Raw genomic sequence first — 23,319 nt, 5'->3', positions numbered from 1 at the left:
ACATTTGCATATAAAGGGCCAACAATTGGAAATTTAATCCCAGGCCCAGCCCATGTGAAAGAAATCAAATTAGTTGGTTTTTTTCTTTTGAGATAAATTATTTAAAAAATTTTAAATAAATATTATTTATCAAAATGTTACTTATCAGTTTTATGTTATCTTGAAATGTCATAATAAATAATAACATGACATGCAAATGTGACATTAATAAATAATTATGTGGTATTTTCACCATCTACATTAGGTCACCTAAATATTAATTAACAAATTGTATTTTAAGAGATGATAATTAATCAGCTCTTAATTATAATAGTTTATTTAATTTAAAATAAAAGTATCGAAACATGATTGAAATAAAATAAAATTTTATTTAATTTTTAATAATTCAAAAGGTTTTTCAAGTATCATATTTTTTTTAGTAATATTAATCTTGTCTCTCTTTTCCCGTTTGGTATGAAAAATTTACAAAAGCAACTAAAACATCATCAAATTGCTTGGTTTAATAAACTTTTTAAATTTTAAATTTATTCAATTCAAACAATTTTTTAAAAAATTTTATTAATCAATTGCAGAGAGAATGTAGTACTAAAGTTTTTCACTTTTATCCTCAATTATTTAAGCCTTTTGTGAGTTAAGTTCTTAACATGTTATCCCCTGCAGATTCTCCCAATCAAAATCAACATCTAAAACTCATTCTCAGCTAATTACAGGATGGAAGAGAAGCCAGGAAAAGCTCGAAACCAGCCTCCTTCAATGGCCCATAGGTACCTGCCCTCATAGTTCATGTTAAGATGCTAACAGAATTGCATGACCTTAACAAAACCGGTGACATAAAGGCCAAAATGACCCAAAGCCTTCATCTTTGTCAACATAAACTTTTCAATAGGGAATTCAACTACAAAACTGTTAGCTGAGAGTGGAGCAATAAAGTTTATTCTTACAACAGAGAAAGTGGAGTAGGGCATGACCTAAAGGAACAACTGCCCATTTAAGCAGGTCCCAGAGGCTTTGTAATGGAGAAATCATTTAGCATGGAGGCGAACGTGACATACCATTGTCAACCATTGACTTGTGTTTTGTATGGAATTAAATGAACAGGGAAAAAGAAGAGGGATACTTTGGATTGATGAATGTGTCATGAACCTAGCAAAGTAAAGTAAACAAAAAGCTTCACAACACAACCAGTTAGTTCTGCTTTCCATCAAACTAAAATTATCAGCTTCCTTCAACAAGAACATGAATGCCTTGCCTTGCCTTAAGCTCACAGAGAAAAGAAATTTTTACTACTAACATTTATCTCAATCCCACCTACGTAGTTTTAGAACGCTTAAAATCGCTGGGACATTAATTTTACTTAGCTAAAAAGGAATCAAAACAAGAGATAATGAAGTATGTTTGAAGGAATCAGTGAAACTATCAGTTGCTCCAGGAAGCAATGACAAAGGAATCTTTTGACAATCTTCTTGTTTTAAGATATAAAAAATGATACAAAATTTGAGGTAAAAAATGGCATATAAATAAGAATTGCTCAAAAATCGAGAAGCACTAACCTTGATCTAAGCCAATTCTATCCTACAAAAACATTTTACCCTTTAGTTCATCCATCACCTCCAATGCAACTGACAAAACCTGCTGATATTCACTTGCATTGCCATTGGTATCCACATTCTCAGTCCTTTATCAAGCACAATATCCCTCAATGACCGGCATCTGAGCACCATATCCAAATCATCCATACAAATATTATAGCAAGAAGCCAACACCAGAGACTCCAAACGCTGATGATTCCCAAATGCTCCGACACCTGCTCCAGTGACCAACTCACAACCTGTTAAATCAATAGCCACCAAATTCACACAATTCTCAGCAATTGCAATAACTGTGAAATCCGATAAGTTAATCAACCAAGCCAAATTCAATTTCCTAAGACTTGTAATTGAAGAAACTGCCACCCCGCCAGAATCTGTTATCTTTGGCCCACATTCAGCTAAATTTAACTCCTCCAAGCAACAAATATGCTTCAGCATTGACACCCCAGAATCAGTAATTCGATCGCACTCTGCAAGAACCAATTTTTCCAATGATTTTGAGATATAACCAGTTGCTAAAGCAGCCAATCCATGGTCAGTAACCAATGAACAAGCTCCCAAATTCAAAACCCGTATCGAATTCGAAGACCCAATTGCTTCAACAGCTTGGTCATCCACCAGATTACACCTTCCTAAATCCAGAGTTATCAAATTCTGCAAGAAGTTAACGAGGGAAATAACGGCAACGCTGCCTACATTCTTTCTCTTTCTCAACAAAACTTTTGATAAATTAGGACACCCATTAGCCAAAGCGCAAATCCCATCATTCCCAACGTCTTCAAAAACAGAATTCCCATCAATTTCATCGAATTCTTCACGCGTTTTCCTAAGATTAAGGTTAAGAACTTCGAGTTTTGGACACCTTTTAGCCACGAATTCAAGGTGGGAATTGGAGATAAACATCGCCGTTTCGAACAAAAGCAAATTTGGGAATCTGGGCATGAAAGTGGGAATGAGATCGGGTTCAAGAACGCGAATGGATAACCGGGTTAAGCCTTCCACTCGCAGCCATTGCTTGCAGACTTGAGAGAAGGCTTTCCTGTGGTCTTGGTCATGAACCCAATTGAGAACTAAGCTTAACTCGTCGTCGCCCAGTGTAGACATGAAGATGTAATCCAAAATTTTGTTTCTTCTGTGAATTGAAGGGTAGAATAAACAAACCACCAAGAGAAAGCTATGCAGAGCATGGCACCCGGTCACTTCACAGCTGATGGCTGATAACGGGACAACCCATTTCCGAATTTTTATAGATTATGTAAGTTTTTTGTGCAAATCAAATATAAAATATTTATTAGTAAAATTATGTAATTAATTCATATATCTTATTAAAATGATAGATTTAATTTTTGTATAATTATTTATAAAAATTAAATTTTATATTTTTAAAAATTATTAAAATCAATTCAATTCTTGATAATGTTAAAATTTTTTCATTATCTATATTAGTATGATATTTGTAATAAGACGATGTATATGTGATAATGTGATATTAAATCTAATTACGTGATATTTAAAAATAATACAATGATTATGCTGTCATAACATTGATCATCAACGATTGTATTGAGTTAACAACTTGCTTTATATAAAGTTCACATTAGATCACTAGATTGATCTAAATCAAAAGAATGTGAAATTTTGAGTGAGTAAATTAAGTTCAATTTAGTAACAAGATTAACAAAACATTAATGGGGCAACTGCTCTTATTAATTTCCAATGTTAATTAAGTGTGTGATTGTTATAATTGCTCAACAGAACATTGAATGACAGTCAAGCCACTTACCAATATCTAATAATTAATTTATTTTTTTCTATTTTAACTTTTATGTCATTCCCATGAGAAAAGGCTAAGCCACCAAACGTGGCAGAGATTATTAAAATGGGAGAGAGCATGTAAAAATGTTGCGGTTGGACTTGAGAATCATTCTTAGATAATAATAATAATAATAATAATAATGCATGGTTGGCACATAAGAAAAAAGCATGAGCAAATGCATGTGGCTTGTTGTCGTACAGTTGTTGCAGAGCTTTCATTATTGGAGCACTGACTCAGCTGCATAAATTATTGCCAAACTGCCTTGCTATAAATTAATGTAAACCCTTCTGCTTTAAATAAATGATGACCATAATGCTTCGTGTCTTGCTCCAGCTAAGTTAATTAAACTAAGATCCAAAACAAAATAATTACGCTTTTGAAAAGTTAAAAAAAAAATTATAGATAATGACATCATAAGAAAATTCTATTCGATAATGTTTTTTATTTTTATTTGAAAAAAAATTAAATAACTTGGTTTTCGTGAGTATAGAAAACGATATATTACCATATTATAAGAGAATTGGGAGAAAAAGCTTCGTACCAACGCCAATGAAGAACGACCAATTGATATAATGATTTTTCTTTTCAATAAAGAGTCTGTTTTTAGGTATTGGAACTTGGAAGGGGAAAGGAGGAGGAATTAAATTTAATTATAGATTTGGTAATTTTGTATATGATGAGATAATATGACATGAATATGATATAAAATTAAATGTTTAAATGTTTTTATTTTACATGTTTATGATTTGTTTAAATTCTTATTTAAATTTGATGACAACAGTAGTGAATTTTTTTATTATGTTTAATGAATATAATTGTTTTTATGATTATTTGTTTTAAATTTGAATAATGAATTTATTTTTGTTGTAATTGTATGTATTTTAATTTAATCATATTAATTATATTTTAAATTTTAATTGTGTTAATTATTTAAATAGATTATAAATCGTGGAGTATCATATATATATATATATATATAACTTCACCCAATGTATTTAATAAACTTATTAAGCATATCATATTATTTTTTAAATTAAATGTAATTGTATTCATATTTAATATTTAAATAAATTTAATTAATCATGTTGAGTTTATATATATATTTATATAATTGTTAATATCCATATTTACAGGACACGATTTAAAACACACAAACACACATTATTAGGTCTATCCAATTACATGATTTTGCTCTGATAAGAAGAAAAACACAATTTAAAAAAAAGTAAACAAATAAAGCAAGAAATTAATATTTATATTCATGTCCTTTTCTTTTTGGCTTGTCTAATATAGACAATGAGTCTGGAAATGAGGAATGTGAACATGGCATTTGGATTTATGAGACAGAGAGTGTATTTGGAGTTGGAGTTCTAACCAAGAAGAAGAAAGAGATATGGTATTTCACCAACCTAAGATGCAGCATTCTCCAAAATGAACATATCACCTAATCATTGGTGGTTAATACTTGCTAGTCATTGCCGACATTCAAGACAGGGAAACTTAAACTTTACTTTCCTCCAATCACCATTTGCTGCACTTTTTTGGCTTTAGCTTATTCCTCGCTTGCCTTTACTTGATCTAATTGTGTAGCGCTACAATCCCACAACCGGCCACCAACGTGTCAAAGGCTGATTGGTTTGAGCTAATCAAAAGGCAACCTAGCCTCTAGCTCAGTTTGTATGTTCTTTGGTTCTTCTGTTTCCAACGCAAGGAAACGGGTCACCTTACAATCTAAATCCCACCTTATCTATCTCTCTCTCTCTATATATATTCAATCCAAGAACATTTCTTGTAATTTTATTACATGCAAAATTTACACATTATTATTATCACAAATACAATTCTAACAAGGATAATTTTTTTTCTCAATTAGTATCTTATAGATAATTTTTATTTCACAAAGGGTAATCGGGATGTTTATTTTGTAATCGAGTATCTTAAATTATTTGATTCGATTAAATAAAATTAAAATATTTTGTAATCAAATTTGAATAGTAAAATTATTATTCTTAGTGATCTTATGATATCAACCACCGAAACTTAATTGTAAACAATTATTTTTAATATTAAATTTTAATTATATATATTATTTTTTATTTATAATTTTTAATAATTAATTTAATATTTACTAAATTTCATTATTTGTTACAATTATGATTTTATATTTTAATTTATTAATTTAGTTTTCATTAATAATATGCATAAAATTGATTTTAAATTTATTTTAATTATGTATTTAATATGTACGGATATTTAATAAATAGTGTTTAAGATATTTGAATGTGAATTTGAGTAAAAATTAAAAAATTAATTAAATATTTATAAGATTTGAGTACACTATAATAATAGGATTTAGAGTAAAATGGAGTTTATCTTTTTAAATTTATGACTTAATTTGAAAGGAATCTGAAGAGAATTGGGAAACAAGTAAATTGTTGGCATGCTTGTTTATTTTATTTTTAGAATAATGTAGTTGACTGGAGAAAGGGGGAAAGGTAGACAGTAAATAAATCAAATAAAATTTTGATTTGTAGCTGCCCCAGCTGCTAGAAGGTAGAGGAGTAAATAAATCAAAATAATTGGGCTGTCACTATAATCTTAGCAGTTAATAATATTTATAAATAATTAGAACGCAAGAAGATTTTCTGGGCACTGTCAAATCACAGTTTCCATCATTTATTAAAATAGAAATAAAGAAAATTCTCGGCCGTTTGTTGCTATGTGTTTCTGTGATAATAGGTTGCGCGTGGTCCCAATCCGACCCCACCAATCAAGGATCCCACCGTTTGTTTTTTAATAAAATCCAACCTTTTTGCCCCCTTCATCTTCCTTCCAGCTTTCCTTCATACTCTTCTCACCATTTTCTTTGTCATTTCCCAATTGCATGAAAAGCGTTGTCGAGCCTCACGCGCCTCACTCTCTCGTTTGAGTTGCGTGCACTGTCACCCACCGTCGCTGATAAAGCGATAATACTACTTAATTTTCAAATTAGTAGTTTTTACTTAATATTTGCCGTTTTTTTAAAATTTAAAAACTTATAAATGTTTTGATAAAACCTCCGATTTTTTTTTTTAATTTTCCCCCTCTCTTTCATATGTCTAAATCCGAGAAAAAAAAATTTGAAAAAAAAAAACAAAATTCCAAACAGCTTCTATCTGTTTCTCTCCAGTTTTTACTCTCTCAAATAGTCCAATGTTCTGACTCGGATCGCTTCTTTCTCTCTCTCTCTCTCTCTCTCTCTCTCTCTCTCTCTGTTAACAATGGCGCATCTCTTCAGAGACCTCTCACTCGGCCATTCAAAGAGAGAGTCAACGCCACCGCCACCGCCAACTCAGCCTCAGCCAATGCCGACTAAGCTCACTTCAACCGATCTCCAATCTCCACTCGGCCAACTCGCCTCTCAACTCAGTGATTCGGACGTCCGACTCACAGCCTACGACGTCTTCCTTGCCGTATGCCGTACCTCCTCCTCCAAACCTCTATCCACTAGCGCCTCCTTCAATTCCGACTCGCCGAGTCACAACTCCCCTGGACAAAACCATAACCACAACCACTCGCCTAACTCGCCCGCGTTGCAGCGCTCGCTTACGTCAGCAGCTGCTAGTAAGATGAAGAAGGCTTTAGGATTGAAGTCGCCGGGCTCTTCATCGGGCTCGAAGAAGAGTCCGAGTTCCGGGCCAGGCTCGGGCCAAGGCAAGTCTAAGCGGCCTACGACTGTGGGGGAGCTTATGAGGATTCAAATGCGAGTACCTGAGACCGTTGATTCGCGTGTTAGAAGAGCGCTCTTGAGAATCGGCGGCGGCCTGGTAAGCTCAATTTAAGTTTTTTTTTATATGAGATTTTGGTTGATCTGGAATTTAGCTGACTTTTTTTTTTAAATTTGGAATTGGTTTGATCCAAGTAATGCTGCTTGTTAAATTAATTTTAATTAACTTTTTAATATTAAAATTGATGCGGTAGGATTCGATAATAACGATGTTGGAGAATGGATTTTGATTCAAGTTACAAACAAATATTATTCTAGAATTATTTCCTGAATGTTGGAATGATAATGTGATTTCTCGAATATTTGGGCAATCCATCATGATTATCAAATTTAAGCAAAGAAATTAATTGGATTTTGATGAAGTTTATAATTCTTACTTCGTGTAATTCTATTTCTGTTTTATTTATTTAATAGTGATTACCGTCTGCTGTGTTATTTTTTTTTATCTCTTGGGGGTGACGGGTGGGGGTGGGGTGGAATGATGCATATGATTATCCACGTTGGTGTATAGTTCATTAGCATTGATAATGGTCTACTATAAATGAACTTATCACAGGTTGGAAGGCGGATTGAGTCGGTGGTTCTTCCATTGGAGTTATTACAGCAGCTTAAGCAGTCGGATTTTACTGATCAACATGAATATGATGCATGGCAGAAAAGAAATCTCAAGGTTCTTGAGGCTGGGTTACTATTGCATCCTCGTGTTCCACTTGATAAGTCAAACAATGCATCGCAAAGGCTTCGACAAACCATTCATGCTGCCCTAGATAGGCCAATAGAAACTGGAAAGAACAATGAGTCAATGCAAGTTCTTCGCAGTGCTGTTATGTCTCTTGCTTCCAGATCTGATGGGTCTTTCTCTGATTCATGCCACTGGGCAGATGGCATTCCATTGAATCTTAGACTCTATGAAATGCTTTTGGACACATGCTTTGATATTAATGATGAAACATCTATTATTGAGGAAGTTGATGAGCTTATGGAGCACATAAAGAAGACATGGGTGATCCTTGGGATTAACCACATGCTCCATAACCTCTGCTTTACATGGGTCCTGTTTCACCGTTTTGTTGCCACTGGCCAAGTTGAAATGGACTTACTATATGCTGCTGATAGTCAGCTAGCAGAAGTAGCAAAAGATGCCAAGACAACCAAGGATCCAGAGTACTCCAAGATTTTAAGTTCTACATTGAGTTCAATACTGGGCTGGGCAGAGAAAAGACTCCTTGCATATCATGACACTTTTGATAGTGTAAATATGTATACCATGCAGGGCATTGTTTCTTTAGGTGTATCAGCAGCTAAGATTTTGGTTGAGGATGTGTCAACTGAGTATCGCAGAAAGAGGAGAGGAGAAGTTGATGTAGCTCGAAGTAGAATTGACACTTACATCAGGTCATCATTGCGCACTGCTTTTGCTCAGGCAAGTCTTTACTATCTGCTATTGGCTCCCATTTACTGAGAATGAGAAATAAATGGGTGCCTATGGCGCATGTATAGTATCTGAATCTTCATTGCATTTGCTTATCTGTATGAGACTTTGACTGCATCAAATGTGTGATGTATTGTATACTCTCTCTTTCTTTCTCCTCCCAGTTCTTCCCTTTTAGCTGGTTTAATAATTATGGATATGCTTTTTTTATTTTGTTATATAGAGAATGGAGAAAGCAGACTCAAGCAGGAGAGCATCCAAAAACCAGCCGAATCCTCTTCCTGTTCTTGCAATCCTTGCTAAGGATGTTGGTGATCTAGCAATTCATGAGAAGCAGTTGTTCAGTCCAATATTGAAGGGTTGGCATCCTTTGGCTGCAGGTGTGGCTGTGGCCACCCTTCATGCTTGTTATGCAAATGAGATAAAACAGTTTATATCAGGCATTACGGAGTTAACCCCTGATGCTGTTCAAGTATTGAGAGCTGCAGATAAACTGGAGAAAGATCTTGTGCAGATTGCAGTTGAGGATGCAGTAGACAGTGATGATGGTGGGAAGGCAATAATCCGTGAGATGCCTCCCTATGAGGCTGAAGCTGCAATTGCCAATCTGGTTAAAGGGTGGATCAAGACAAGATTAGACAGACTTAAAGAATGGGTTGACAGGAATTTGCAGCAAGAGGTTTGTGATTGCTATTCTTGTCCTTTAGATTAAAATTTTATCTGAATTTTATATCTATCAAAATCAAGTTTTACAACTTATCAGTTTCATATATGTTCATGGTGAAATTATTGTTCTCTTCCGGTTACCAGCAATAATCATATTTTGCTAAAAGATTTCTCTCCTTATGGATAAATCAGTTAGGCTCTGGTCTGTTACATGCCTTGCCTACAGACAAGAAGTTAAAAAATAGGTATTGTGAAGGAATGAAGAATTAAGCGTATATTGATAAGCTCCAAGATGTTTTATTAGCTGTTGGTTTCCATAAATTTAAATAATTGCCTCTTAGCATTTATTAAAAAAATAAGCAGTCTGCTTTGCATTCCTAAAAGCTGCTGCAGTGTTTATATGAAAGGAGGGTCTGGAGTCTGGCTGCATAAGTTAGTAGTAGATGATTTTTCTATAGGTGCAAGAATTCATTTACTCCAATCTAGTTTGAAATTCTGCAAAGCAATATCCATTTAGGGGTACTTTATGTTCCATTTAGCAGATATTATAGTGACAAGTGTTCCTGCACTAAAACATTAAAGAACTGCACTAATTTTTTGTAGCATGTGCTAAATTTTTGGGTTGTAAACTGCAGTAGCTTGCTAAGAGCTCATATGAACCAATATGTGATGCATCAAGCTAATTATTATAAATGGGTAGTATGCTTACCGCAAATAGTAATAGCTTAAAGCTTCAATTCTTGCAAACATTTGCTTGTTTGTCATGCAACAGACTTGGATATCTACTGAATTTCTGGGTGCAGTTTTGTTATAATCAGACTTTGTTATTGTTAGTATTTTTTCTTTTTGCTAAGCAATATATGGCATTATGTTAGGTTTGGAATCCTCAAGCTAATCAAGAAGGATTTGCTCCCTCTGCTGTTGAAATATTGCGAATCATTGATGAGACTTTAGATGCATTTTTCCAACTGCCGATACCAACACATCCTGCATTGCTACCTGATTTGATGGCTGGCCTTGACAAATGTCTTCAGTATTATGTAATCAAGGCAAAATCTGGCTGTGGTAAATGCTTGCAGATCTCAGAAGTGATCTCAATATGTTGTCTAAGGTTTTAGAGTTTCTAACATATACTGTCCTTCTAATCTGACATGTAGGATCACGCAATACATACATCCCTACAATGCCAGCATTGACCAGATGTGAGACAGGATCCAAGTTCCAAGGCGTGTGGAAGAAGAAAGAAAAGTCGCAGAATTCTCAGAAGAGAAATTCTCAGGTTGCAACAATGAATGGAGATAATTCATTTGGGATGCCACAGCTGTGTGTTCGTATCAATACTCTGCACCGTATCCGAACTGAGATGGAAGTTTTAGAGAAGAGGATAATAACCCACTTGAGAAACTGTGAGTCTGCTCATGTGGAAGATTTTTCAAATGGTTTGAGCAAGAAATTTGAACTAGCACCTGCTGCTTGTGTGGAAGGGGTGCAGCAACTGTCTGAGGCAGTAGGTTACAAAATCGTATTCCGTGACCTAAGTCACGTTTTATGGGATGGTTTGTATATAGGGGAGCCATCATCTTCTAGGATTGACCCTCTATTACAGGAACTAGAGCGAAACTTGTTGATCATCTCAGAAACTGTGCATGAAAGAGTTCGTACAAGGATTATAACTGATATCATGAAAGCTTCCTGTGATGGATTCTTGCTGGTTTTACTTGCTGGAGGCCCCTCTCGTTCTTTCTCTCGTCAGGATTCTCAAATTATTGAGGATGATTTCAAAGCCCTTAAAGACTTGTTTTGGGCCAATGGGGATGGTTTGCCTGCTGACCTCATAGATAAGTTTTCAGCTACTGTGGGAGGTGTCCTTCCTCTCTTCAGAACTGACACAGAGAGCTTAATTGAGCGGTTCAGACGTGTGACCTTGGAGACATACAGCTCATCAGCAAGGTCTAGGCTTCCACTACCTCCAACATCAGGGCAGTGGAATCCTACCGAGCCAAACACGCTTCTGCGCGTTTTGTGTTACAGGAATGACGACGCAGCTTCTAAGTTCCTTAAGAAGACTTATAATCTACCTAAGAAACTCTAATAACCTGGGGTATGGTGTACAGCAAACCAAGGAAGGCTGCTTCCCTGTGTAGCATTGTGTGCTTGGAATGTTACTGTGATCCTATATATTTTTGTGAGATGACCCAGACAAGATCCTTAGCATGCCGTGCCTGGTTGGATGCAAGTACCTAAAGATATGGCACTAATCCTGTATGGTGTCTATTCAGGTTGTTCTGGTGACTGAAGTCCAGCTGCTACTCACCAAAAGATGCGGAGTTGGGAGAGAGAGGAAACTGTAGAGGCAGAGAGGACTTCCAGGGGCTTGCTAGTGAGAAAAGGTGGGTGGATATTCGTTATTTATTTCAAGATTATGAGATTCCTTGGGATCTAATTTTGTCTATTCCTTATAGCATTCAGCACAAATTTGCTTTGCCTTACGAGGTTCTTTTGTTCATTTATTTGTTTTATCCATCATTTGCTTGTTCATTTTGCGTTTTATATTTATTGATATGAATTATCAGTATGTATCATAAAATCAGGCTTTCATTGATTGCAAAGAAGAAATACAGATTTCCAATTCACTGTTATAGGCCCTGTATGTGTACGTAAAGCTTAATTTGCAACTTTGCAGCTTATCCATTGCCCATATGCCTTCATTTCTCTGTGGCTGAACAAATAAATCTCCGCCTACAAACCTTAAAGCAAATCGAACTTCTCTAGACATGCCCAGCTGGCATATGGCTGCCGCGTGACAATCTGAAAGACCTTGGAACAAACAATTTAGTTTGTGGACGCAGTGAAGCTCAGGCACTGGTTTGCATTCTCGAGGGGACTCATTCCTCTAGGATAGCGCGACCAAGATTCTTGGCAAGAGCTAGTCTAACAGAGTGTAAGGCCTGGCGTGGTAACTCAGCTTCAATGAAGTCTGGGCGAAGCCTTGCCATGGACAATTCCTCTAGTTTATTTAACAGAAGATTTGTCTGAGAGACATTGAACAAAGGGCGATCCTGCCAATTGAGCAGTTTCAACTGCGGAAAAAACAAACCAGTGCCACAAGTCAGTTTAGCCAGGCCATGAGTAGATCCAAAGTTTGCAGTTCAATAGGAAATTTATGCACACCTTCGTAGTTAAAGGAGCTTACCGAATCATACAGAAGCGGCAACCAAAAGCATTGAGGTGTGGAGGGGTTTTTCATAAGCTGTAGTTTGAAAAGAAGAATATCACAGAAGCAACTTGCGCTCGTTATGATCTTGATGATGATGATGATAAAATCAATAATCAATTATACTCGGGAGAATTAACAGATATATATAAAGGTCCCGTACATATGGGTGCAGCCATTATTCTATCGAATTTAATGTGACCTGATATCTGAGAAAATATCTCCTTACTATGAAACCAGTAGCAGACTAGCAGGGCAAAATCGATTATTCTAACAGTCAAGAGAATGATAATACGACTATGTACCAATATAAGAGATTCCACAGCCCGCCGAGTAGCATCCGTAGTTTTTCCATCTTGAACCTGCTGGAGTGATTTCTTTAAATCTCTATACCTGTGATGCATCAAAGGTTAGGGTTCAGGCTTAGAAAATTTATAGCAGTCCTTTTCAATATACATGATAATCCAACAGTAAGAAATGGCATAATTCTTACTTGTGCAGAAACTCTAGTCCACCAGCAGTCTTACATTCAGAACCCAATAACTGAATTAACCCTTCCCATTGCTGTCAAGATAGAGGAGGATAGACTAAGTACCTCTTAAACTAAAATAAATACTGACGATAAAAGATTCTTTATTTCCGAAAATAATAAGCAACAAATTGGGTAGGGAGGAAAGAAAACAGCTTTGAGCTTAGGAGATTGCTTAAAAAAATTACCTTGAAACTCTCATCAGAGATTGTTTTGCCAACAGAATCAAACAATTGCTGAGCAATCCTATTAAGACGATAGTCGTCCCGGGCTTGCTGAAGCCAAAATACTCCAGAACCTTTCCTACCATGCTTCCAGTGGTATACTCCAGCAATCTGAACAAGGGCAGTGAGAAGCTTTAATTGACATGCTCACACATTCAAATATTGTGTCTTACAACTAAATCATTCAACAGGTTGGGAAACACATAATATCCAAAATGAATGGCAAGATTGATGCATTGTCCATCACCAAAAAAAAAAAAATGAGCCTTCCAAAGTACAGATACTTATACCTTCATAATATTTGAAGTTATGTTGTCAAGTTCATAAAGGCGGCAAATCTCTATATTCTGCATGCAACATAAAATTACATTATCTATCAACCGCTTGATAATCCATGACAAATAGAGGAAAAGACATGTACAATAGCAAAGATGAGGGGCTTAAAAAAAAATGAGCCAATGACCTTAAGCAACAATTGATTATATTGAACAGGCTGTTTGGACAATAATATCTGTAACAGAACCATCCCCTGCTTCATGCATGACGTAAGATAAATTGGAGCAATCTGTAGATGTTGCAGCAAAAAATGTGAGAAATACTTAGCATTCCATTCAAATATTATTCTTTATCGAGAATGATATTAATGAGAAATAGAATAAATGTACTAATTACTACAAATCATATCCAATGATGTTGGTTAGATTGCACTCCATATTTCATTTGTCAACTGCAAAAGGCTATCCTAAGCCATACAATGTATAAAACATGCATAATTTTGCCTCAATAAACCAATGGCAGTAATTCACATGGTTATTTGCACTCACTTGCCAAGTTAATGGATGTGAGGATAGGACTTGAGCATAAACTAGTCGATGAAGCTCCTCTATGCTTATTCCCCCCATGTTCTGACGCTCTTCATGTAAAAGCATTTCTGCATGATTGCTCCCAGCAGTCAACAACTCTATGGCATGGGCAGCCATCCTGATGATAAGCAACATACAGAGTTAGATTTCAATGACCATCAGGAATAATCACAGAGGCATGTCCAAGATTCAATTTCATGATAACTTCTCATACTTGTCAGACCCAAAAAAAATTGAAAAAGTAACAACCCAAATAAGGCTTGAACAATGAAATGCTAACAAAAAGCAATAAGGAAATATGGCAGCTCACCAAGGACCAAACCCTTTTGAGCATTCTGCTAATATGACCTGAGAAGTTACAAAGGCACAATTTAGACTATGATCAAGGAATTAAAAAGGATAATTTTAATGGAGAATGTCAATTAATGTTTTATCCCCAAGTGTCACCTCAGTATTTTCCCCAAGAATTCCAATCATAAGTTCCATCAACCTATGTTCAGAGGCCATTGGTTTCAATTGAATGCATTTCTGTGCCAAACTATACATGCTTTCTAACCCCTGATACAAGAAAAGAAATAAAATGAATATTTCAAAGTCCAGCTAACATGTACAAAGGCTAAGAGCAATTTAGTAAAGGAAAAGTATATACCACAGTGAATGGCCTGATGTATAGCAAGTGTGAAATATACAGCTCTATCCAATGACATGTTGCAGTGCCAAGACTATTGGCATTACCCAGCATTATTTGTAGCAAACTTCTCAGGCCCTCCCGAGTCTGCTGGTGATCACACTGAAACCAGAATGCACTTAAATCCAGCTTATTTATTTGTGCCCGCCATTTCTCCCATGCCTATGCCAAAGAAAGACTTGAGTTAGTTATCTTCAGAGGTAGTGGATCATGAATCAAGATGAGAGAAGAACATTACTTAAAAAATAGAAGATACCTTCACAAAATCAGGTTTGGCCTTAAAGCATTCACCCAAATTTCCAGCATGCTCCAAACGCATGCGTGGCATTTTCGAAATAAGAACAGCAACTGCCTCTACAAGACCATTCTCTGTCTGTCGATGTACATGCAAAAGAGACAAAAATACATAGATTTCAATTGTTTACAGCAACAACAAACCAACATTACTGGACATGGACAGACCAACTTAAGAAAAAGGTGAATGAAATCCTTGACACATGAAAATGGAAAGAGACAGTACTACTTGGTTGAAAGGAGCAAAGACAGACATAGCACAATAGGCACAAACGTCGGACTACCATATTGTATTACAAGGTCCTACAGAGGGAATTACAAGTTTATGCTTAATGGTACCAAAAACATACAATTATTACAGAAACATAGATCTACATCTTTCATATGAAATGCCTAATAATCAATTTCTTACCAACCTCACGATTGCTGAGTTGATCTAATTGATAAGATCCATGCAAGCGCAACATTTTCACCTGCAAGTGAAAACGTCACAGTGTACCCAATCATAAAAATTCCAAAAGGAAATACATATACATGCTTGATCATAGTAACGTACGAAACCAGACCAGATTACCAAACCACTTACCACAATATCGAGCCAACCAACTGCTAGTGCTGATGACATAACTTCCCAGTATTTTGGATCATCTTCCACAACCTGCATTGAATAAACTGATTAACTACCACCACCACCATCTGACAGAATCCAGAATCAAGTACATATAACTCAAACAACAGACAAGTCTAAACTCTAAAACTGCATAAAAACCATCTAGAGAAGTCAACTCCAGTAAGCTATGTAGAAGGCTAATTATGTAAAACCTGCAAGTTAACAAGTTCTTTTTGAAAATCAACAAGCTTTGAGTGGACTGTGGGGTGTGTTCCTGAGAAAAGACTATCGTAATCCTGCCAAGATAACAAATTGATTATTAGTATGGCAGAAGTAACAAACAACTTTAAAACCAAAGTAATGGAAGAATTGATGGATATAACAGAAAAGGAAAGTGATTTACAGCTAACCAATCGACAAGGCGTTCAGGTAACCAAGATTGAGATGGCTTTTCTGCATAAAACATTTCCAATAGCTCCCACGCAGCCTTCAAACTAGTCGGTTCCTCTCCTTTCTAAGAAAAATGCGAATTGAAATGAAAGTGAGATTGGAATTATAGAATGTCAAACATGAAAAAGCAAATGATAAAGAAGAAAGAAGAAATTACCGTTATAACTGACTTTGGATCGTCGATAACCGGACCGGAAGTGGATTTCCGATTACCAAGAAGAGCATTTATGTCCTTGCTGTACTCCATTATGTACTCCCACCTGATCACAACAAATTCAAATTTATTTTCAAAATAAAAATGCAAATAAATGTCGAATATATGGCTACGAAACTACAATTTTGAAAAGCAATCACCAGTCAACATCGTAAGGTGAAGACTTCATGGACATTTTGGACAAGCTGAAGGCGGCGTTTTTCCTGCTCTGTAGAAGAGCAAAAGGAGAGACCGAACCATACGCGATCTTCCGCCAATTAGCGTCAGTGATCTCACCGTCTCCGCCGCCGAGCTTCACTTCCACTACTTTTCCTCCGGCGTCTTCGTTGTCGGAATCGTCGGAGGACGGTGCGGCGAAGATTGAGACGCGGAGGGAGTTGCCGCGTGACCATGAGATAGAGAGCCGAGAGATTGGAGACTTCAGGCCATGATGTAGAGGATACACCGCCGCGTCCTCGTACTCCGATGAGAGTGATACCAACGCGCCACCACCGGAATCTGACGAGACGCCGGGCATCTTTTTCCGATGAATCAGTGAGCTTAGCGAGTGCGAGTCCCAGTCTGTTAGGGCTTTTGAGGGCTTTGCGAAACGTTTTGGAGTCGTTGAAGAAAGGAGGGATTAATTTGAGGTGTGTTTGGTTACGAGGCAAAAAAAGGCTTCCCCAGAGGATAAAAATGTTCCTCGTAAAAAAATTCTGTTTTAAAGCAATACCATGTTTTGTACCAGCAATATCAAAAGTAAAATAAAATAATTTTTTATTATTTTAAATTAAAATAAAAAATTTATAATTATAATTTTTTGTTGTTGTACATGTAATTCAAGTTCTTTAGCTAAAAATGTATACAATTTAGATTTAAATTTATAATAATTTAATAGTTAAGAGTTAAATTGATTTTTTTAAAAACTAATTTTTATTATAATATATTTTCTCCCTCTATTTTACCTTTTTATTTTCTTTCTTTTCTTTTCACTTCTTATTTTTTTCCTTCCCTCCGACTTAGGGAAAAAAATTAAAATTAAACATGTATTAATCAATAATGAAAAAAATAAATATGTGACTATTTATAAGAGTTGAGACATGAAACGAAGCAAAAAATGAAGACAGAGGATTTGAATTTTGCAATAACAGCCATGTCCTTGACAATACACGATTTTATTGAAAGAAATGCACACATTATCATGCCTAAAAACAGTACATGATTTTTTATGGCCAGAAACTACACAGTAATTGATAACAACAGTAAATATAATCCTTTGTATGGTATAATATCAAGCTAATTTAACCAACTTGTGGACTGTAAAAGTTCTCTATTTGAACCAAAAAGCATGGTGTTCAATGCAGCCATGTAACAATCAACACTATTTCTCTTGCGTTGAAGAAGGAAGATACTCCTTTATTAACTCCTGGATCCTTTTCTTCATCATCTTATCCTTAACACCAGCGAGCATGTTTCGATAGAACAATTCCAACCTGACAAGCTTGCTACGGTCTGATGACTCCAGCATGTTCTCCCATTCCCTAGCAATGTCAAAAGTACCAGAGTTCTGCAATGAGATTGGGATATCTTGCTCTTCAAAAGGTTTACCAAAGATCGAACTGTGAAGTATGCTTGCATATCTTTCCATGATGGAAAGTTTTGATTGGAGCAGCTTCATCTCTTCCGTGGCCAAAGATAACTTCTTATCCATTTCCGACCCTGCGTCAGAATTCTTATGATCTACAATCTTATCTTCCTCACCAACAGTACTGTTCAGCTCTTCTTGCTTGAAATCCTCATTCAGTGGAGGCCATAACACCATTGAGGGGGTGAAACAATCCATTGTTTTACCATTGCCGAGAACTCCACTCCTTCCCCTGCCCCAGGACCATAGCTTATATCCATCATGTGCCACAACAACAGTATGGGCAGCCCCACAAGAAATTTGAACTGGATCATGAAATTTAGGCCCGCGCATTCCATCACCCGATATCCGTCGGGGAGAAATGGCATCTCCTGCATCTGTTCCAGTAAAACTAGCATCTGGACATAGCCCTAGACCCTTTTCCATTCCCCATGACCACACATCTTCGGCTGATGAAACAACACTAGTGTGAAACAAGCCACAGTCAACAGAAACAAGATATACGGGCTGTGGTAACTCTTTCACAGGTTCAGGAACTAATTTACTTTGAGTGGTTCCATGCCCAAGTTGCCCGTTTTCCCCAAGGCCAAATGTCCAACACATACTCTCAAGTGTTTCACTAGGTCTTTTTCTGTGAGTAAGCAAAGCAGTGTGGAAGGCACCACATGCTACCTCATAAACTGTCCATGGGATGTCCTGGTTAAATGTTTCAACAATTTCAGGATGGACTCTGCTCTCTCTGTCTCCTAGGCCTAACTGGCCATGGCCATTACCACCCCAAGAGTAGCATACAAGATCATCACCTTTATATGTTTCTCCAGCACTGACTAGGGCTACAACATGCTCGTTTCCACATGCGACCTTAACAACGGTATGGCCATGGAAATCCCAAACAGGAATTGGAGAAAAACTACTCGCAAACGTCAAGCCTCCATCACCACTGCTGTTTTCCTGAGGACAAAGGCCCCACATCCACAGGGCCCCAAGATTATCAATTGCCAGAGAAGTCATTCCTCCAGCTTTGACTGCACAAATCTGCGGTAGAAAAAGTGATGAGAAGAATGTGGAAGGTGGCCTTTCAAGTTTTAATTTACAGCAACATAACTCACGTCATACCTTCCATGGTGCTTTAGTATTTATGTCTAACTCATCTTTTGATTGATCAGGGGAACCCAACTCAAGGAAACGCTCCAACAGCTGAGGTGCCGAAGAATTCTCCCCATTTACACCAAGTTGGCCATCCATATGACAGTCAAGGGATATACCAAAATACATAAATACAGAAAGCAAAGAAAATAGATACTAATAATGATGAGCCTCCAAAAAAAAATCTTGCAATAAATTTCACTATAAAGGATACAGATGTTATAACCCCAGGACCAAACTGATCCATCATCTGCCATTTTCATAACTATAGGTGTCAATGGACTAAACATTTTTCAAAATTACTATTTCAATCACGAAATTCAGTGCAACATTTGTACAAACATAAAAACGATTGAATTAGCAAAAAGGAGGTATAAAAAATTTGCATAAAACCAAAGACTAAACCTGCAAGAGCAAGACTGTGATAAGCGCCAGCAGCGACAGCTATAAACTTAAGCTCTGAGTTTTGGAACTTGACACGAACCGGGAAATGCCCGTCGGATTCTGAACCGGTCCCGAGTCTCCCAAACATTCCTCTTCCCCATGAATACACGCACCCATCCCCTGCAATATCCATCCATTACGAAACACATTATCATAATCCTCCAATTCAAAATGTTAATCACTATAATAGAAACGAGGAGGAGCAATATGGAACTAATAGATTAAAGCTTCGTTTCATTTTTTGTTACCAGAGAGAGCGAGAGTATGAGCTTCTCCGGCGGCAACTGCTACGACTTTGCGAGATAAGTCGCCGGAACCCGGGAATGTTCCGGCGGGGTTTTCCATTGTCACCAGCGAGATAGAGCTTTAGCGGTTTTTTTTTTTTTTACTCGAGGTGGTTACCAATACCGGGAGCTGATTAAATAGTTAGTAGGCATGGAAATGAGAGCTTGACAGACGTCTCACAATGGTTGAGTGGTAATTATCTTCAAATATTGGGGAGAATTTCGGAATGTCATATGACTTTCGTGTACGTTTTTTGTTTTTTTTTCTGAATTACGTGTTCGATTCTTATATATCTGTTATCCGTCGGTCCAAATTCAATTATTATAAACTTAAGCTTATGAAATCAAAGATGTCGTCTAGGACTATAGTAGTAATCTTAATATTAGTGTATTCTCTGGTCTGCATGGTCTGTAGATTTCTGCTCTATGTTGGTCGGCTGCCTTTCTTGACACTTGACAGTGACATAAAAGCAATACTATGTGAGGAGCAGCCTTTATCTATTTTTTTGCTGTTAAAATGTGATTGGCTATTAGGGATGGATAGGACAGGATTCAACATGTTACCAAACATGTTCAAATTTCTTTGGTTCCTCCAAACATGGGATAACGATTTGACTCACCAAATCTATCTTCTCTCTCATTCATAAATAAAAAGCATTCGGAAAGTGCACCCAATTTTATAGATATTTAATATTATACGTGTAATATATAATATGATAAATATTAATAATAAATGAATTCATATGTTATATCGTATGATTATAAAATAAGATGTATCATACGATACACATCAACCTTGTTTATATTGAATTTATCTTATCAAATTACCAAAAATCCTAATTTTATTTATTTTCTTTTGAAGCTGAAATATCAAAAACTAGTTTTTTTTATGAGTTTTCAACTTTCAAGATTTAGAATTCTAATGAAAAATATTTTAAAACTTCTTTTTAATTTTTAGTAAATAAATTTGAAAATATATATTTTAAAAAAGTATTATTCTTGAGACTTTGAATTATAAAGTAATCAATTTTTTTAAATTTATACCACATAATCTTCAATATTATTAAGCATCCGAATATTTAACTCTTTAGTCGGTATATGAAGTTCAAATCCCTCCTCTCTCTCAATTCTAAAAATTAACGAAAAAGAAAACTTCAATGTTATTAATAAATATAATATTTTTATTTTTGTTATATTATATGTATGCATTTTATTCGTAATTAATTTTAAATTTTTTATCATATTTATTTACATATTTTAATTTAACAATTATGATTTCATCACATGTTTTTCCAGTTAAGTATAACAAATTTTATGTATTTTAATTAAAAAGGTAATAAAAAATATGGTTTTGTTTGTAAAATTTGTATGCTTCTTTTTTATTGTCACAAGTTGAAACTTAAGTCCAATTTCATATGATCTTAATTAAGTTTTTAAAATAGAAGTTTAGTAAGCCTATAAATCATGGGCTTACGTTTTTAACTCAAAAAATATGCCTAATAAGTAATGTAAGATCTATATTTATATACCTAAGATCCATCTTTTCTCTTACTGATAGACATTTTACCCCATACCTTCATTGCACTAGCTCTTTATTTATAGAGGAGAAAGACTCTTACAGTAATTCAAATTTACCTTGATTCTCATGTCTCTCATGAGGATCCCACATCAATAAAGACTTGAGTCTGCTCGTAGAGGAGAGACTCTTACACTAGTCTAAGTTTTTTTAATAAAGATTCGAATCAGCTTGTTGAGGAGAGACTTTTACCTTAATCCAGGTTTTTACCTAAAACTTTGTGTCTCTCAAGGGAGTCACACATCAGTAAAGATCTAAGTTTACTCTAAAGGGTTATACAGAGAGAGATGTTTGACAAAGGAAATGAACAAAACAGAGGGGAACATGCACGGTTTTCATTGTCTTTTTTTCATGTATACTACAACTTGATTTTAACATACAAGAAATAAAAGATGTAACAACACCTATATTTAGCCAATGACAGCTCACATATAAGTTAGGTCGGCTTGACAAGCCAATACAAAAAAAAAAGGAAAAGACGGTCTGGTACTATCAATAGCATGGTTGCTCCTCAAGCCATGTTATTCACGTTTTGTCATTCACAACAAAATGATGACAAAAGTTTCTTCAATTTGATCTCAAAATACTAAGGTGGCGTTTGGTACTTTATAATGCAATATGATTACAGGTAATGTGATTGCAGGAAAAATAACATTACAGTGTTTGGTATGCAAGCAAAATAATAAATAAAATGCACGAAAAATAACATTGCAGCGTTTGGTTTACAAGTAATTTGTTGAAAATATAATATTAATTTTTAAAATTACCCTTAGTTATTAAAATACAAGTTTAATATATTTATATTTTTCATTATTAATTTTTATATAATATCATCCCTTAAATATATTTTTAATGTCATATATTTTATTTTTATTTATTATTATAATCTTATATATTTTATTTTTAATATATTTATATTTTTTATTATTAATTTTTATATAATATCATATTTTAAATATATTTTTAATGTCATATATTTTATTTTTATTTATTATTATAATCTTATATATTTTATTTTTATTTCTTTAATATATTTTATTTTAATTTGTTTTACCTATATTATATAAATTTTAATTTTTTATATTTTATTTTATTTTAATTTTTGATTCTTATATTATATATTTTATTTTAATATTATATATTTTATTTTAATATTTTTATTTTAATTATAACAGTATAAAATATTTTAAATAAGGTAATAAAGTTGAAGGGTAAAATTGTTTTTAAGAATATTGCAGAGTGTAATGTAATATGATTGCATTGGTTTTGGACTGCAATCACATTACATCCCTTGGCTGTAATGTGATTGCATTGCAATCTTACATTGCAGTAGTCTATTACAAAACAAACACTGTAATGTAATTTAATTAGACACATTACAGGGAATGTGCTCTCACTTCCCTGATACCAAACGCAACCTAATATCAATTATCACTAAAAGCTTAAGTAAAGTTATAAATTACAAATACACGTTCTCAACTCAAAAGAAATGTTTGATAAGTAATAAAAAATTTATATTTATATACATAATATTTATTTTATCTCTTACTAATGTAGCATCCGTAACATTAAGAGATTAGATAATAATCATATATATCCATTTTTAATTATGATATGATTAATTTTTTGTGACTTTAATTTTTATTTAAATATATATATTTTTAAAAAATATATTATTATATATTTATTATTGATTCTCCTATTTTCAAAAAAAAATTATTGATTCTCTTATGCTTTTATATTGAATTGATGATGTTCAATCATCTAAGAATAAGTACTACTCTTATTATACAAATGAAATAAACATTTACAGTTCCTATTATTGTACATCTATACAACAAATAAATCTGTTCATAACATTAACTTTCCAAATAAATCCAACCCAAAGTA

At 34.8% G+C, this 23,319-nt stretch overlaps 4 protein-coding genes across 5 annotated transcripts; 1 reads left to right on the top strand and 3 right to left on the bottom strand.

Annotated features, from left to right (window-relative positions):
- Window positions 1-134: 134 nt before the first annotated feature.
- On the bottom strand, window positions 135-2,799 carry LOC110411156 (F-box/LRR-repeat protein 4-like). Its single transcript, XM_021421191.2, has one exon. It carries the CDS (start codon window positions 2,691-2,693, stop codon window positions 1,605-1,607), a length of 1,089 nt encoding a protein of 362 aa, XP_021276866.1. The 5' UTR covers window positions 2,694-2,799; the 3' UTR covers window positions 135-1,604.
- A 3,461-nt stretch (window positions 2,800-6,260) lies between these two features.
- LOC110410406 (elongation factor Ts (DUF810)) lies at window positions 6,261-12,091 on the top strand. Of its 2 annotated transcripts, XR_002444654.2 has the most exons (6): window positions 6,261-7,211; window positions 7,728-8,594; window positions 8,827-9,282; window positions 10,145-10,334; window positions 10,427-11,659; window positions 11,953-12,091. XR_002444654.2 is itself a non-coding variant. In XM_021420064.2 (5 exons), exons 1-5 carry the CDS (start codon window positions 6,666-6,668, stop codon window positions 11,359-11,361), a joined length of 2,994 nt encoding a protein of 997 aa, XP_021275739.1. In that variant the 5' UTR covers window positions 6,261-6,665; the 3' UTR covers window positions 11,362-11,908. The 2 variants fall into 2 exon arrangements, 1 of the variants encoding a protein (XP_021275739.1); XM_021420064.2 differs by lacking the exon at window positions 11,953-12,091 and having other exon boundaries at window positions 10,427-11,908.
- On the bottom strand, window positions 11,847-17,005 carry LOC110410407 (nuclear pore complex Nup85-like protein). Its single transcript, XM_021420065.2, has 18 exons — window positions 16,496-17,005; window positions 16,299-16,401; window positions 16,095-16,205; window positions 15,904-15,987; window positions 15,668-15,739; window positions 15,498-15,554; window positions 15,044-15,160; window positions 14,749-14,949; window positions 14,547-14,657; window positions 14,410-14,447; window positions 14,061-14,217; window positions 13,700-13,801; window positions 13,527-13,583; window positions 13,201-13,347; window positions 12,977-13,047; window positions 12,789-12,876; window positions 12,463-12,519; window positions 11,847-12,349 (listed from the first exon to the last, which is right to left on the bottom strand). Exons 1-18 carry the CDS (start codon window positions 16,870-16,872, stop codon window positions 12,155-12,157), a joined length of 2,145 nt encoding a protein of 714 aa, XP_021275740.1. The 5' UTR covers window positions 16,873-17,005; the 3' UTR covers window positions 11,847-12,154.
- Window positions 17,006-17,490: 485 nt separating this feature from the next.
- On the bottom strand, window positions 17,491-19,977 carry LOC110410599 (Regulator of chromosome condensation (RCC1) family protein). Its single transcript, XM_021420373.2, has 5 exons — window positions 19,818-19,977; window positions 19,531-19,689; window positions 19,340-19,375; window positions 19,096-19,220; window positions 17,491-19,014 (listed from the first exon to the last, which is right to left on the bottom strand). Exons 1-5 carry the CDS (start codon window positions 19,912-19,914, stop codon window positions 17,716-17,718), a joined length of 1,716 nt encoding a protein of 571 aa, XP_021276048.1. The 5' UTR covers window positions 19,915-19,977; the 3' UTR covers window positions 17,491-17,715.
- Window positions 19,978-23,319: the final 3,342 nt, after the last annotated feature.

This window comes from Theobroma umbraticum, unplaced genomic scaffold, assembly GCF_002168275.2.
Source record: "Theobroma umbraticum cultivar Fairchild unplaced genomic scaffold, ASM216827v3 scaffold_56.0, whole genome shotgun sequence".
NCBI lineage: Eukaryota > Viridiplantae > Streptophyta > Magnoliopsida > Malvales > Malvaceae > Theobroma > Theobroma umbraticum.
This window is presented reverse-complemented; position numbering and strand designations above follow the sequence as displayed.

What these genes read in the sequence shown, in the direction of transcription:
- LOC110411156 (XM_021421191.2), bottom strand. Translation starts at nt 2,693, where the DNA reads ATGTCTACACTGGGCGACGACGAGTTAAGCTTAGTTCTCAATTGGGTT.
- LOC110410406 (XM_021420064.2), top strand. Translation starts at nt 6,666, where the DNA reads ATGGCGCATCTCTTCAGAGACCTCTCACTCGGCCATTCAAAGAGAGAG. An exon ending in TGAGAATCGGCGGCGGCCTG is followed by an intron (nt 7,212 to 7,727) that starts GTAAGCTCAATT and finishes AACTTATCACAG; the next exon opens with GTTGGAAGGCGGATTGAGTC. An exon ending in ACAGGAATTTGCAGCAAGAG is followed by an intron (nt 9,283 to 10,144) that starts GTTTGTGATTGC and finishes GCATTATGTTAG; the next exon opens with GTTTGGAATCCTCAAGCTAA.
- LOC110410407 (XM_021420065.2), bottom strand. Translation starts at nt 16,872, where the DNA reads ATGCCCGGCGTCTCGTCAGATTCCGGTGGTGGCGCGTTGGTATCACTC. An exon ending in TTGGTTGGCTCGATATTGTG is followed by an intron (nt 15,555 to 15,667) that starts GTAAGTGGTTTG and finishes TTTCACTTGCAG; the next exon opens with GTGAAAATGTTGCGCTTGCA. An exon ending in ACATCAGGCCATTCACTGTG is followed by an intron (nt 14,658 to 14,748) that starts GTATATACTTTT and finishes TTCTTGTATCAG; the next exon opens with GGGTTAGAAAGCATGTATAG.
- LOC110410599 (XM_021420373.2), bottom strand. Translation starts at nt 19,914, where the DNA reads ATGGAAAACCCCGCCGGAACATTCCCGGGTTCCGGCGACTTATCTCGC. An exon ending in TCATACTCTCGCTCTCTCTG is followed by an intron (nt 19,690 to 19,817) that starts GTAACAAAAAAT and finishes TGGATATTGCAG; the next exon opens with GGGATGGGTGCGTGTATTCA. An exon ending in GTCCTGGGGTTATAACATCT is followed by an intron (nt 19,221 to 19,339) that starts GTATCCTTTATA and finishes ACTGTCATATGG; the next exon opens with ATGGCCAACTTGGTGTAAAT.